Source organism: Columba livia, chromosome 6, assembly GCF_036013475.1.
Source record: "Columba livia isolate bColLiv1 breed racing homer chromosome 6, bColLiv1.pat.W.v2, whole genome shotgun sequence".
NCBI lineage: Eukaryota > Metazoa > Chordata > Aves > Columbiformes > Columbidae > Columba > Columba livia.
Window position 1 is genome coordinate 13,111,687 of NC_088607.1, and position 16,380 is coordinate 13,128,066.

The 16,380-nt window shown below is 42.8% G+C and overlaps 1 protein-coding gene across 4 annotated transcripts in view; it reads left to right on the top strand.

The window, feature by feature from the left end:
* The window catches only part of COL17A1 (collagen type XVII alpha 1 chain), a 63,951-nt gene that overhangs the window by 12,723 nt on the left and 34,848 nt on the right, over positions 1-16,380 (top strand). Inside the window, exons 1-4 of one of the 4 annotated variants that reach the window (XM_065067102.1) lie at positions 8,629-8,855; positions 13,345-13,410; positions 14,144-14,188; positions 14,954-15,052. In XM_065067102.1, the coding sequence (XP_064923174.1) occupies positions 13,356-13,410; positions 14,144-14,188; positions 14,954-15,052 (199 nt within the window). In that variant the 5' untranslated portion in view covers positions 8,629-8,855; positions 13,345-13,355. Of the gene's footprint in view, positions 1-8,628; positions 8,856-13,344; positions 13,411-14,143; positions 14,189-14,953; positions 15,053-16,380 lie in introns of those variants that run through there. The other 3 variants (XM_065067103.1, XM_065067100.1, XM_065067101.1) reach the window with 3 other exon arrangements.

A 16,380-nucleotide genomic window follows, 5' to 3' on the forward strand; every position in this document is an offset into this window, starting at 1 on the left:
TAGGAGGAGAAAGATACTGTGCTGGTACAGAAGTGATTTAGAACCTGTGACCAAATCCATCACAGCCCAGTTTGATGTCTCCCACCATGAGCCTCCCATCCCTCTGTTGAGGACAAAGGCATTTGCCTTGCTTTCAGATCTGTAGATCAAAGCTTCTGTGGATGCAGCATTGAAATGAGGATATGAGCTTCTGGATTGTATCACTTCAAAGAACTTTGGTCAGAGTTCTCTTTTTATTCAAGGTGCAATAAAAATGAAGCATTTTTCTTACCCTCTCACATATTCTCCCTGCATCCTTGCTGTCAGCCCTGTGTGCAGTATAGAATCTAACAGCTTTGGACTTTATAGCCTCTTTGCTTACTGAAAACAGCATTTAAAAAAAAAAAAAAGACTGTTGTATCAGTCTTCTACTCTGGACTCCGCTTTTTATTGGTGCTGTAAACTACATACTTCTTATTTCCAATAATCCAGTGCTTCATTTTATCAGTATTTACTGAGCTGAAGAGATTTTGAGGTGGGGGGGATGAGTTGGAAAAGGTGTCACAGTAGCCTGCAAAACACATACTCAAATTGATACTGTAACCAGTGTAATAGTTGTCATTTCTGGATAAATGAATATTTCTTCTAGCATGAACAAATGCTTATCAAAACAGGTGTTATGTACAGCGTACCTTCTCAGTATAGATCTGATGGTGCATTTGCTTGCTTCGAGTGAATGTCCTTCCAGCAGAACTCAGCAAGGATGATCTTTTGGAAAAAGTAGTTAGGAAAGCTAAAAATCTTAGCACTTGTGAATTAAAGCTTCAGGTATTAAATCAAGGAGTAGGAACAATTCACTGCAAGTTAAATGAGAAGTTTCATTTTGTAAATAAAGAGTAGCTCAAGACCCAGTTCAAGTGAATAGACCAGGGAAAGGTACAAAATTTGAAAAACTTGAAAACAGCAGCAATTTTCATAGCTCCTCCCTGTAAAGAGAATACGAGGAAAATTTGTGAAAGGAGTAGGAAGAGGACAGTTAATATCCCTCTCATGAAGACGATACTTAGCAGTTTTTGAAGAGGGGAAAAGCTAAAAAAGTGATGGAGGCATAATTTTGGTAATGTGGGACAATGTTCCAAAGAAAGGACAACTAGCTCTCAAAGAATTGTTACTAGCTCTCAATGAGATTAACTTATTCTTCAGTAATTTTTGCAGTGTGAAAGAGAAGGGTCCCCAAGGCAGCCTCCAAACTCAGTGCTGAGAACGTGTACGAAGCTTCCAGCTGCCACGTGAGGTGAATTCTGGAGAGTGATTTTACCAAGAGTCTCGTGTCCCATCTTGTGCTTGCAGTCCTGCAGGAGATCGGCAGTCGTTTAGCCACGTATATCGGATAATAATATTTTATGCCTCTGGAATGTATCCTCTAATAAAGGAGTGCCATTTAAATTGGGGCTTTGCAAGCCTGCACATGGCAGGGAAGGCTGTGCGCCCCAGGAAAAGCAGGTGCAGCATGACAGCAGCCAGGAAGGACCCAAGCCTTTCTTTCTGAGGACCAGTTCAGCAAATAAATAGAAGTAGAAATAGAATTTAAAAGAATTTCACACACCTTCATGCCACAGCAGTTATAGCAAGTGGTATGGTGTTGCCTTCAGAACCAAAATAAGATCCAGATTGCACAGTCTAGTGTTGCACTAATGGAAATAAGTCTCGTGATTTACATCTCTTTTGCAATACTCAGATAAGCAAATGTTTGGAAATTGATTTATGGTGGTGAAGCGCCCAGGAGAATGAAAAGCTGATGTGAGTTGAAATGCCCATCCCTGAAAATAACACCGATCTTTACTATGATAAATGCCAATCCATGATAAATCCCTGATGATCAGTGGCAATAAACCGAGCTCACAACAGAGCATGTTGCCCTAGAGGCAACGCCTTAGTAGCCCAGCAGAGACGTCTCCTTCTGTTGTTTACTTTGGCACTGAGACATGAGCACCGCCCTGAAATGCTTGAGAGCCAAATCACAGGAAGTACCTTCCTAGCGAAGAAGAAGAAGGATCTTGTTGACAGGGCCTATCTCTGGAACAGAAATCTTGTAGAGCTTTGCAGTCTTCCATTCGAAGTGACTCAGGAAATTTGCTGAATGGCCTTAGTCTTCATCATGCATGGGCTTGGGAGATAGTCAGAGCTTCCCAGGATATACAGAGCACAGCTGTTCTAACATGTCTGTACAAAAACATGTTTTTTCCTCTCAGAAACATTGCTACCTAAGCTTGACATTCCCCCAGAAGTCTTATTATTTTAAGGGAAACATTTTCTCAAAGTCCCTTCAACCCAGGACAAACTGATCACAGGATTAGAGACAACAGCATGAAAACCACAGGTTTAAATCACTATACAGGTATTTACATATTCTGAGTGAATATATTCACCTGTGGGCTGGCCTTTTCTTGCTTCTCCAAAAAAAAGATGAGGATGCTCTGGTTTCAGTTTGACATGGATTTCGAACTACCGAGAGACTCTGACCCCATCAGTATTAATGTAGTGCTAGACAGTATCTGCTGCATCTTGTGTTCTCGGGACAGTTCAGATATGAAGACAGGAACTCAGAGAGATGAATTACTACTCTTGAATCTTAGCTGTGTAAACCTGGCAGAGCTGAGTGAAAAATCAAGCCTCATGATTGTACATGAAATGTGTTTTTAAAGAATGTTTTTATTTACCTGTTAAAGGAATGGAAATAAGGATATAAAAGTTTTGTGCTTTTACCCCACTGTATAGTAGTGATCCCTGAAAAATGTTACATGGGTACAATGTCCCTACAGGTCTGAAAAGTCAGCTGTCTTATAATTTCTGGATTTAGACTGCACCAGCCTCATTTAGCAGTGACTTTCTTCAAGTTCTGCCTCAAAGCAAACTACAGCTTGAAAAAGTTAGCAAAGAGGGTTCACAAATGGGATCTATTTAAGCAAACATTTTTGGAAGAAATGCGTGGTTTTCTTTGTGTAATTCTTAGTGGCAGGGATTTTCATTTTTAATTATAAAAATCAAAAAAGCAATGGTGAAAAATGTTCTAAAAAGCTATTAATTATTTTTTAAACCATTTACTTGGGGAAGACCTGTATTCCTGTTACTGCCTTGGAAAAAAATGAGGAGAGGAACAAAAAGAAATTTTCCACTTTCTGTCATTTTCAATCTCTGTTGGAAACAAAAAGTACTTTATTCTTTGTAAACTTTTCTATGAAAGTGATGTGAAAAAGAAATATGATGGAGAATTTTCAGCCAGCTAATTATTTTGCTTCATCATTTATTTCCTCTGTTGTATACAATAGAGAGATTATCCTAGTTCTCCTTTGTCTTTTCCTCTTCTCCTAAATGCCATATACTCTTGAGGAAAAAACAATCCTTCTTCAAGCTAAGCTAAATCTGCAGGGATGTATTCGATGTCCTTTTGTTTTCTAATTGAAATTTACAACAAAGGCAGTTTCATTATCAACACACAAATGTGCACGGACCCGCCATCCAGGGGCTGCAAAAAGCCAATCGTGTGTAAACATAAAAACTGAAAAGCTCAAAAACTTGATTTGGCTATTTTTTTTAATGCTTTTATGTTTCCTAAAGTGGCAGACTGGCATGCCGTATAGACGGGGCACAGTAAAGATCTGCGTTAATAACATAGGCTGAGTTTGGATCATCATTTATTTTCTACCCTGAATCCAAAATCACAGGGTACTTTCCATGTGCCAGGAAAGATCCCCAAGAAGGGATCAAACCATACACAGTATTCTTGTTGTGCTGCGTGTTCTATGCTTTGGGCATGTTTTCTGTGATCTGATACAATAGTTTTGCAGCCTTTTTCAACTTGCAGACTTCCAAAGATTTTTAAAGGGAGGAGAAAATCCCTCCATTTTAGACTAAAACAATTTGGCAATAGGCTTGTTTTACCTTCTACAGTTTCCTCAGAAAATCTTAACACAAGTTTGTGTGTAAACAATGTGGATAATGGGGAAATCTGTTATGATACCAAAGTTGGATCTTGACAATATAAATATGGAGAGAAATCTTGGGGTGGGATACAGAAGATGTACCACAAACAGTGTAGACTCAGTTGCAGTTCAGCTGTCCACGCAGCAACAACTCTGCTGCTTTCTTCGCTTTCTGCCCCTGCAGCGATCCCCAGTGCTTGGCCAGCTTCCTTGGACTGTTATGGGCTGTGGGCTTTATGCACAATCTTGTGTTTAGTTTCATTCTCTGTGCCCAGGTATTTTCAGGAGATGTTCTTCCACTATGTAAAAACTCACCTGAGTGAGAGCATCAGAGGTACTTCTGTTCCTGAAGTCTTCTCAAAATCCTCTCTGGGCTGTGAAATAATCCTTGATCCAAAAATGACCGTTTGAAACTTAGCAGGGAAGAGGACTTGCAGGGTAGAGTTGTACAGACCTGGAGAAGGGGAGAGCAAAAGAAAACTGCTCTCAGAGACCCTTCAGTCACCTCCTGTGCATTTCCTATCCTGCCAGTGAGAATCCCTCTCTCTGTACAGGAGGTGAGTTGCTGCAAGCTGTAGTTGAGCCTGGCAGAGATTTTCTGTCAGGACTTTTTTGCCAATGTGTGTTTTGTATTTTCTGTCAAGATGGCAGACAGAAGTCAGGCTTATTTGCCAACACTTGTAATTGAGGAAGGTCTCCAAGATAAGTGTTGTCTCCAGTTCTTGTCCTGTACGCACTGTTGCACTGCAGTTCCCCATGTTGCTTTCTGTAATGGTGTTTAAACCTGCAGGCTTTGGGCTGGCAGCAGGTAGAACTGGTTGAATTGTTTGTTTAAAATACTAATTGCTTGGAATTTTGACCATGGGTATGCTGGTGAGCAATTCACAAATTAAATCATGTTTTCTTTTGGGCTGCCACTTCTTTGTAAATGGTTTGCTTTGACTTTTCTCCATTATTTATATTGGCAGCACCACAGCCAGGTCATCTGGCATTGGTTATGCCCCTTTGCTGCCTGGCTGACTGAAGCATTTGATGTGCCGGGTTAGCAAATTAGTGCATTTTCTGGTGCATATTTTTTATCTAAAAGAGACTGGTTCTAAAACTGTTTTGAGATTTCCCAGGTGGGCTTGCAGACAGTCAATGGTTTTCTAAAAACAAAGGGATAGGAAATTATACAATCCTGTGAATCAAAAGTTGCATTCTCCTAAATACAGTACTCAAGGGCTGGTTTGCTTTGTTTCTGACCAGGCAGACTGGGCTGTGGGCTAATGGTGAGTAATTAGCGGCATCAAACAGGAGACTTGGTCCAGCTCAGAGCTCTGCTGCTGTGTGCGGCATGTGCTGCAGGCAACTCTTACCTGGAGGACAAAGTGAAAGGGATTATTCATCATTCCAACACTGGGAAGGAGATTTTTATGGATGAGAGTTACTTAAACTCACACTGATACCCCTCAGAGTGGCAGTGATCAACACCGTCTGCTTCACAGCTGTGTTCCCTGGCAGACGCTGTGGTTTGCTGGACAGCTGGGCTTGCTCCCTCATTGCTGTGGGTGAGGGAGGAGTGAGGGCAGAGGAGGAGAGGGAGAAGAAGAGAGGGAAAGGTGACAGCATGTCACCTTTGCAAACATGTCTGTTAATATCCCAGCCTTGATACCATTCGAGGTGAGTCTGACATGGGTGATCGCCGCTGGCTCTGCCAGCCAACTCATGCTGTCCAGCCTGACCTGTACCAAGATGTAAAATGTGCTCAAGCATCAATGCACCTAAAAAGCTGCATGAAGGATGGGGGGGACTTTAAGAGGTCACAGGTGTGTTTTGCTTTGATCTGGCTGTCACCAAAACTTATATTATCAGGAGCAGTCCCAGACACACAGGACAATGCACATGGACTGGGCTGCTTGCTAGTAACTGTATTGCAGAGCACCAAGATGTCATCAGGGCCCTAGTGTCTGTACAGGCTTGTCTCTGAGCAGAGACAGGCAGCTGTCTGCAGCTGCTGAGAAGTCCCAGTCCTCCTGTCTGTGGGGTAATAGTAGGAGCAGCAAGCTCAAGTCTTCAGCCACCTCCTCCCAGTCTCTGTCCACCACCAGAACAGCCCAGGCCCTCCTCTCTGGACCAGTACAATTCAGTTTGTCCTGCACTGTTAAGGAACAGTGTTTTATTATTCTCCATATACATATGTATCTTCATTATAATTATTGCTATTTATTATTTGTGATAAACCTTAGAAGCTGCAACAAGCCTCCCGTTGCGTGAAATGCTGTATAAAGCTAGAAGAAGAGAGGAATGGCAGACCTTATCTGCACAGCTTTTATATTAATGAGAACGAAGAGCCAAGACATCTCCTCTTGATCCCTGAAGTCTCCTGGGACCTGGGAGATTGAGTTAGCAATATTTTTTTGCATCCTGACATTACTCACCTCCCGGCACCCCAAAAGCAATGATCAGTTCGCCACAAGGCTTTTATTCATGCCCGAGGTTACTCATGGTGAGTTTCTCAAGTGATATGCAAATGGTGGACTCAGGGCATTGAGTCAAGGGAGTGACTCAGGAGGCTCTGGTTGGTTCAATAGCTGCCCAGCTCTATTCTGTAAACCCAAGACACAGAAGGAACTGCAGTTACTACCCAGATATAGGTGTGGTTTCTTTTCTGTGCGAACCATCCTTGTGTGGGCCTGCACTCTTCCAGTCAGCTTCTTGGCTGATTCACTAGCAGTGTAATTTATGTGTCAATTGAGACAGAATTATCAGGCCAATGTACACCTTATCCTGTGCTCCACAGCTCCCTTTGAAGTTGAAGATAACAAGTTTTCATCGCTTGGCTGTTTCTAAACCACAAACACACCTTAAGCAGCTAGAGTCTGGCCATGACAAAACCAGCTGGTTCAGCTTTGGGACTCTTTGGGCTCCCCTTGCAGAGTGAGATGTGATTCAGGTGTGCTGTAAAACAACCTCTCTCCAGGTGCAGTGAATGTGCAGCATAGAGTTCTGCCTCATCTTCTCAACTTTTTCAGTGCCAGCATCAGCTGTTGTAAATTTTTGGAGCATCTTTCACCAGAGACAATGGTGCTGTCTTCAGCTAAAATCATAGATCTCTGTAGCTGTTGGACTGAGGCATCAATTGAAAGCTCAAAGCCTGTGCAGCTTCTTCTTGTGCTGGGAACAGAGAAAGCAGCAAACTCTGAAAATAGTAGAACGTTCAGAGGTACACCCAGCAGCAGTGCGACTCCATATCTGCAGACTTCACCTTCTACAAGTGAAATTCAGCAGGACATCTGGGGAAATGGGAGGATGGTGATTGTTATGTCCAAGAGGAGCTCCAGCTGCCTCCCCTGTTCTAACTACCAGTCCACACACCACCACTGTTACTGCAGAAATGGCAGCTGGTGACCTGAAGCTGGCTGTGCTGCAGTTCATTGCGCTCTGCCAGCTGGACACTTGACTTTCAGTGGCTCTAAGCACCTGAGGCAATCAGTAAAAGGTGAAGCAGATCAGAACCTCTCTATGTCCTTGATGTTAACACTTGCCCATGAGGAACCTGAGTGAACTAATCAGTGTGTTTCATCAGGCAGCATCCTCAACTTCATCTTCACCTAAATTTCTTAAACACAGAGTCAGTTCCTCGCAAAATGGTATTTATTTCCAGTTTCCTTTTAATCCATCTCCATGTCATACCCCCCCTTCTCTTTCTTTACAGTAAGAAATTGGCAAAATAACTCATGTAGAGATGCTCCATGAACACTTTGTTCTGAAGAAACATTAAACCAGTATCTTCCTCACTGACAACATTGCAGGGATTAAAATACTGTAATTTTCTTATTTTATCAAATTTGTGATGTCTACCTTTTGTTTATACATATGAAGAAAATTAATAGACAAAAGTAAAGAAGGGACAAAATTCCTCCAGTCCTGAGGGCATTTTCTTAAAATGTGAAGTCCCATCTGTTGCTCCAGTGAAGCCTGTGTGCCATTCCCATGAGTCTCTCTCGTACTGGTGAGTCTTAGAGAGCTAGAAAAGCCCAGTGCTATATTTTCTTGAACAAATACCATTTGCAAGCAGGCAGGGTATGTCTGAAGCACACAGCTGTGCATCGTGCTGGAAGTGAATGTACAATGCGATGACGAAGGTGCAGGTTTAAAGTGCAATTGATAATAAGAGGGGCAGTAATGTGTCATGTTCAAAGTGCATGAAGTGCAAAAAGCTAAAACCACATTTATCCTTTTGGTCAAGTCTTAAGCCGAGTGTAGTTTGGCCACGTCCCAGGCTGAGCTCTACACCTCTTAATTACTTAATTACCACATGTAGCTTTTTTAGATAACTGATGTCCTTTGATTAGTGTTCAGAAGGCAGAGTCATGGATGCTTCCTCCATGCAGGGATGAAGTTATGCTTCATAAATACCTGTCTGGCTAAAGGTTTGCAGAGACATCAGCAGGTGCTGTACGTAACAAATCTCAGATCATGTATCAGAAAGCACTGCCATAACAGTTCATTTTCCCTGACATAAACTGTCACACCTTTGTCCGTCTGGGATCTAAATAGTTAATCTACCTGAGCAAATAGGTAGGAGCATTTTTGCTTTCAATAAAGTTTGATTCCTGGAGGCAGATCTTTTTTTCCAGCGAGTGTCAGATAATTGGAAGGGTAGGGTGAGGCAGGAAACCACGACACGCCTTTGTTGGAACTTGTTTAAGAGCACGGGAATAGAAAAGCAGAAGAAGGGCGAGAATAAAACAGGTTAAATAAAGAAGAGGTGAACATTATTGGATGATCACTCAGATTCCACACACCTTTGGAAGGACATGGTATAAAGTGTAGTTGGCACATTTTGGTAGAAAGGAAACGGTTGAGGAGAAAAAACAAATTTACAGTTCAGTAACCAAAGCACTTCAGGTAAGTGACATTACTAAAGAAAAAAAAGTAGTCTGTATTTTCTCTCTTCCAGATTCCTCGCAGAACAAAGCTGTATTCTCAGGCATAATAGAGGAAGTTTTAAATTTTTCTGTGGTGAATACAATGTTAAAATGAGATAGTGTAAGAGCTGGGTCATGTTGGTTTTGTGTTTGTCAGGGAATATAGATCTTTTAAAATGAGTATGAAGTGAAAGAAGAATACCTGCTGAGAGATAAGAAATGCGAAGCCAAGGTCTGGGTACGTTTTTAATGGATTTTGTGAAACTGCTGTGCAAATAGATAGTTTAGCTGAGTGTTCCCTGTTCCGTAAGGATACCAGCATGGTGAAATGTAGAATATCTGTTGGCTGTTTTTTAAAACTGAGCAGATGTGAAAAGTGCTGGAGGAATAATGATTGTAACTTGAAGCTTCAGATAGGTGCAGGGTGCAATATTAAGGAACTGATCTCTAGTCCTTATAATGCCTGAACTGCTTCTGAGTAGAAGTTTGTGTTGCCATGGACAAGCTTTGCTTTGTCTTGGACAAGTGGGTTTATTTATCAGCAGTGACTCATTGATTATGGAGTTGGGGCCACATTTTTGTCATAGAAGATTAGGAGGCACTGTGAGGTGGTTTTGAAGCTTTGTCACAAAAAGTCAGAAAAATCTGATTTCAGAATCAGTTTGAATCCTTCCTGGCAGCAGGTCTAGCAATTTGAACATAGTGGCATAAGGTAAAAGACCGATCTTTTTCTGCCTTTGGACTGACTTGTAGAGGGACTTGAGGGAAGTTACTTGTCCTTCTGTGACTAGTTCGTCTGTGAAATGGTGACAGCAGCACTTTCCTGTTCTGCAAATGTTCCTTCTATAAACCCAGACTGTTTGTTTCCCTTTCTGTGCCAGAGGCGAGAAGCTTGTGCAGGTCAGAATGGCCTTGCTTTGGCCTGTTTCTCTTTGGGCAGCACAATTAAGTAGGCATGGTGAGGACATGTTTTTGAAATGTGTCCTGGCAATGCGGAGTGAAGTCTGGGCAATGCTCCTGCTTGTGCTCTGGGAAATGAGCACATACTGGTGTCAAAGAAGCCAGGACAGGTTGTGGCCAGAGCAGGATTTGGTTCCTACAGCTTTGGTTGGGAATCTAACCTGCTTTCCTGGCATTAGCATCATTTCAGTGAGCCTAAAAATGAGCAGATTTGGAAGCACGATTTGTTTGATTAATTTCTGACTGTGTTGATTATGGTGGAATAACTGAAAAGGAACAGATTTTAAAGCAGAATGAGAAGGTCAGATTCCTAGACTGTGGGGTAAAAGATAGATAAGGGGCCATTTTTTAACCAGTTCTGTTAGTACCAGTACAGTGGCACCTGAAAGTCTTGATTAAGAGGAAGAGACACCTTAAGAGACATTTGATATGATGGGAGCCATGGCATTTGCTTTTAACATAGTCACTGACGTGATTTGGCAGCATCTACTGAGTCTCAGAGTATTCATGATCAAAAGGTTCCACTTGGATTAAATATTATTAATCTCAGCACTTCTTTCTCCTAATGGAGTGTCTCACAGCAGGGGCCATATTAGTGGAAGGAAGAGAGAACCGAAAGGATGTGCTGTGAGAGTGTAACAGCATTCTGACATGAAAACTGGAAGGACATTGTGGAGGGATAAAAGAATCTGAATTGTGCCTGCTTTCTTTTTCCCATTAAAGTATGGCTTTGCGGCTATTCCCTTCGCCTTTGAAAAATCTCTGTAATAAACTTCATTACCATTGCACACAAGACCTACCTCCTAAAATAATAAGAGCGGTTTGAATGTCCCATCTCAGACTGGCTTTACATCCTTGCCAGTGTGTTGCACTGCAGTCAACCGAACAGGGGTACATACAGGAGGTGCCCAGCAGTGTTGGGCTAATTTGGGAAGCACAGCTCTAAGCAAGCCTTGCAAAGCTGGGCAGCTATTACTATCCTGCTTTTCAGTGCTGTACATAGAGAAGTAATGCATGGTGGTGCTAGACCTCTCCTGGTTCCTGGTGCCATTAAGGTCCCTGTTTTTGTGGGTGCCACGAGTGCACTACAACCCCTGAGCTTATATTAAAGGGGCCATGGGGTTGCCCCATCCTGTGCTGCCTGTGCTGTTTTGAGAGTGATTCCACTACACAAGTTCCTGCTTGTTGCTCAGAGATGATTGCAGGTGGCTTCTCTGATTCAACAGCGCTATTGCTTTGCCACAGACATAGCCCACAGCTATGTCTTTGTGAATGCAGATAGGAGCTGGTGAGATGAGTGAGTCCTGGCAGATGATGGAAATCCAGCTCACTCAGCCTGCTGGAGCCTGGGCTGGCTTTTGCACTCAGGTGGCAAACACACATGCAACGTAGATCAAAATGCACCAAGGGCTTGGGGCTTGGCTGTGGCATGTGTGGCTCCAAAGATGTGGTTTAAACTCTTCTTATTCTTTTTTGGATTGGTATGAAAGCAAGATATTTCCCTTTCTCAGTGAAAGGCAAAGATGCGGAAGATGCTTTCACTCCGTGGTGCTGTGTGGCCGCTTCCAGCATCCATTACCAGCACTGTTTCCCAACAGCAGAAAGGAAGTTGAGTTCTGGGGCTACAAAGCAGTAGGAAAGCAGTTTCCAAATATAAACCTGTGTACCCTGCCAAAAACACTGTCAGAGCCAACAGTGCTGACATCTAGACAACAGCTTCCAGCATCTGTTTTTAGGATAGGAGCTTCAAAGGTGCTTCCACTGTTGATGCAATAAAGAAGAGTAGCAGAGATACTGCCTTGCCTTGGAGTGAATGACCAGGGACCCTTCCCTTGCAGGGACTGTCATCCTGCTGGAGGAGGAGCTCTCCTAATGCATATAGCTCTGGTCTTGTATATGCCTTGGAATCAGTGCCCTGGATAATCCCGTGGAAATCCCCAGCATGAGCAAGCACTGTAAGGGCTGGGTAATACCTTGCCACCAAGGTTGTGTAAGGACTTGGATGTGGCTTGAGGAACCCCATTTTCAGGGCTTTTTAGCCAAGCTCAGTGTCTGAGGTGCTGACAGTGAGGGCTGTGGACACTGTGGGTGTTCTCTGCAAAGTTCAGCTGAGTGTGTGATAAGAGGCTAAAGTGGCTTGACTGATAGTGTGTCTTTTACACTCAAATTGTTCCTCTCCAGCTCGGGGAATAGTAGGAGCTGCTCAAAGACAGAGCTGAATCTGAACTTCAGGTATGCCTGCAGATTCTGTGCTTCATCCTGTCTTGTGTCTTTGTTTATACTTGGGCAGTACAGATGTAACATTGATGAGGCTACTTGATAGACACTTTGCAGAAGGGTAAGTGGATTCATGAGGATCATACTCAAATGGTATCTGAATTGGAGAGCATAGTCTTGGGTTCTGCCTCAAGCTCTAAAACTCAGAAGGAGTTTTGCCCAAAACTTTTTTTTAGACTCAGCCTGTTAAGTGTGTAGCTTTTGGTACAGCCGGGCCTTCAGTTTTAAGGAGTTTTCAAATGCAGTGGGGAGTTTTTGCCTATTATCATCTTGTGCACAAATTAAAATCTCTTCTTTGTCACTGCACCTGCACGAGATGAAATGTTCTTAGAGAAACTAGCAGTGAGCAACTATTTCCTTCTGAAATAAGTGGTTTCCCTTCTAGCTGATGTTTCTGTTCCACAATCACAACATTTCTTTGTGGTATTCCTGCCTTGGCAGACAGTCAGAGATTGTAATTTTGACTAGGGAGGGATCCAAGTAATGAAGAAGAGTTATACAGCATTCACAGCAGTGATTCCAATACTGTGTAGACTGACCTGAGCTGGTATTAGATCAGATTCCACAGCCGCAGACAGCACCTCCAAGCCTTCTCTGCTCTGTCTGTAAAGATAAAGCACTTGCTACCTTAAGTTCCTTGCTGCTGAAAATAGGTAGTTTAAAGGTACCTCCAGTGCTTTTCTGCTTCGCTAAACTCAGTGTTAAGGCTTTAGTGTCAGTATACTCTGAGAATGCACAGCATTACTGTCCAAAGTGCAACAGTATCTCTTCTTAGTTTTTTCTGACGCTACTGCCATGGTGCAGGGAGCTTAATCCTGCAACTGCCTGCATTTCTAATCCTCTGCTGTTGAGTCCTGTCCAGAACAGATGTGTGGGAGTGGTGTTTGGATCCTGTGGTTGTGGTCAAGCCTTTATAGGGGTGCAGCTGGAGACCATAGCGTAGTGCCACAAGGTCTGGATATAAATGCAGGTCTGAACTTCTCTAGCACTGAGCAGATTTTCTTCAGTTACCTCTATCTCTGCTGCATTGTGCAGCATTCAGTTTTGTAGGCAAGTGGTGCTGGTCTAGTAGTAATGCTCACTTGGCTCTGGAAAGGCCCTGTAAACTCCCTGGCACAGGTGTCTTCCAGGCAGTCTAATCCCAAGCTGAAAGGAGAAAAGTGGGGAGCTGTTGTTATCTCCTGCTTACTATTCACAGAGTTCTGAGTGCAATCTCTCTGCTTTCCCTGCAGGTGGCAATGGTATGGATTCTGTAACAAAGAAAACGAGGCAAGAAGGATCAGAAGTTACTGAAAGACGTAAGGAGAACGTTTTTTATTTTTATGTCACACACCAAACATCCCAGAAGCGGATGCCCAGTTTTGTAAGGGATTGAATGCTGATCAGAGGTCCTGAACTAAATCCTGCACCTGTCCCTTGTCTCTGTTGAAGTCAGAAAAACAAAATGAATGAACCAAGATCAGACATTTAGAGACATGCAGCATGACCTGATTGTTTAACGACAGATGACTGCCGTGTGCTAACACTTGTAGCCAGTAGTGCACACATTTGTATTCTTCTCCTTCGTCTGATATCAATGTCCTGTATGGCTTAGAAAATGTTTTTTAGGTGTCTTTCTTGGCCATGTGTAAATCAGAGGGTAAGTTTCCTGCTAGCATTACAGGAGTTAAATATTAGGAAGCTAATAAGGGATCTGACCATGGGCTTTGCTGTTACAATGATGGCTGTGGTTTAGAAGTGCCTGAAAGTAATAATACTTCCATGTTTTACAGAGATTTTGTACAGAAAAAAAGTCTTTCATTACAGTGATGTTCTTCATTACTGTAGAGTTAGAAAGGCCTGCAAACTAATACACAGCATTGTGTGCTAATGTGACTGCAGCCCCCAGGCAGTGTAGTCTTAAGGGACTTTTCTTTAAATGAGTCAATGATCTTTGAATGAGTCATGTTTTTCCATGGAAATTAAGTAGAACATTGATCTTATTTGGCTATATTAACATGTCATTACTTCTGCACCCTTTTCTTTCCTCAGTTATTACAGAGACTGTGACTACAAGACTGACATCCTTACCGCCCAGTAAGTAATTGTTGGTCATTACATTACTTCTGCCAGTGTTCTGTGCCCCTCCATGCTATTTGACTGCATTATTTTCAGAAATGCCTCTCCCAAAATGCTTGTTAGTGGAGAGAAGGAGCGGTATGTGGGGAACCGTCTGGGTGTTGTCAGAAACAAAGCTGCACAATCAACTAAGACTGGTAGACCAGACTGTCCAAGGGCTAATGTCCAGATATATGGTCTCCAGTGCTGACTGTGTCTTTGGGACAAGGGTCAAAAGGGATGGGTCTGTAACCACTGGTGGGGCTGCAGCATATTCCTCTGTCATCTTACCCAGTTGAGAAAAGGAAGTAAATCTTTTTTGGTAATAGCAGATGTCATGGGTGATTTCTACCTCTGTACAACAGGTAGGAAAGAATCTTCCATGCTCTTTACACCACCATGGTCATGATTAGTTTGCTGCAGCTGGAGTGGAAAGGAATCACACCGTCTCATTTATGATGAGGGTTAACAGGAGAATCCTTCAGTGTATTTATGGATCAGAACTTGACTACAGACCTACTGGGTCTGCAGTGTGAATGCTAATTTGCTCTGCCAAGACATTTGTCTGCAGTTCTGATATCTCACCAGACATGAAGGTTTACTTGTAGCTGAGTGTGAGGACAGCTTTGGTTACCTCCTGCCTTGACTTGCAGTGTCCTTACTCTTCTCGTATTTTACCCTTCTCATCTTTAACCCTTCTCGTCTTTTACCCCAAATGTCTCATTTTGTGCTCATTTCTTCCAGAAGGAGGGAGCAGCAGTGGGCTTAAAACTTCATCCCACACTGGAGGGAGCGGAGTGGAAAAAAGATCTTACACCCATGGGAGCAGCTATGCAACCTCAAGTAAGGAATGAAGACATTGCACAGTGACAAAACAGAGAGTAAAGGCAGCATAAATGGTCTGGGGAGAGATTCAGGGTGGGGAAGTAGGATGAGGCAGAGGTGAGGAAAACAGGATTTATGAAAGTAGAAATGGCAAATAATCAAAGCAAAGGTATTCCTTCCCTAAAGTTGGATGTGAGGATGGGCGAGTAAATGGCAGAATTCCCATTCTCCACAGGCAAAATTTGATTTCAGGAGAACAACAACAAAAAATGCCATTCCCACTGTTGTTAATTCATTCAGAAAACAGATTTCCCATCTTTCACAGAATCACAGAATACTAGGAATTGGAAGGGACCTCAAAAGATCATCTAGTCCAATCCCCCTGCCGGAGCAGGAACGCTTAGGTGTTTCTATACAGGAACGTGTCCAGGCGGGTTTTGAATGTCTCCAGAGTAGGAGACTCCACAACCCCCTTGGGCAGCCTGTTCTGGTGCTCTGATACCCTTACTGAGAAGGAGTTTTTTCTCAAATTTAAGTGGAACCTCTTGTGTTCCAGCTTGAACCCATTACCCCTTGTCCTATTATTGGTTGTCACCAAGAAGAGCCTAGCGCCGTCCTTGTGACACTCACCCTTTATATATTTGTAAACATTAATGAGGTCATCCCTCAGTTTCCTCCAAGCTAAAGAGACCCAGCTCCCTCAGCCTTTCCTCATAAGGGAGATGCTCCACTCCCTTAATCATCTTTGTTGCCCTTTGTTGATTTCCAAATCACAATCTTTCTGATTGTTTTACTTCAAAAGTCAGTTTTGATTAATCTTGATGAGGATAGAATATTATTAAAGAATTTCCTAGAAAATATTTTCTTGTGTGTGGGTGTCTATAGCTTTAGCACTTTGAAGAATCTGCCAGATTTTCTGGACGTGCTAAATCAGTGTGTGCTGTCTACTCCACAACAAAGGGCTCTACTCTCAGTGCATTCTTTGTCCAGTTGTTAGATGTTATAGCAAAGGTTTCTGAAGAATAAGCTTCCTAGCCAGGTTTCTGGCATACCCCTCTCTGTCCCCAGCAGGACAGACTTTATCCCTGTAGAAAATACTCTCCATGCTCCAAAAGAGCTGATAAACAAAAGGGAGTAAAGTGCCGTTTGGAAGCTCAACAGGAGAATTAGCTTTACACAGTAGGTCTAACAGACACTTCCATATCAATTAAAGGCCAGAGTGTGGAATCACTTTGCCTCAGGGCAGATGTGAAGTAACTGCAGTGAAATGTCAGTCTGAGTGTCTGGACTGGCACCAGTCTGAGAACTGAACCCAGCCCTGAAAACTCAGACAACTCCTCAGGATT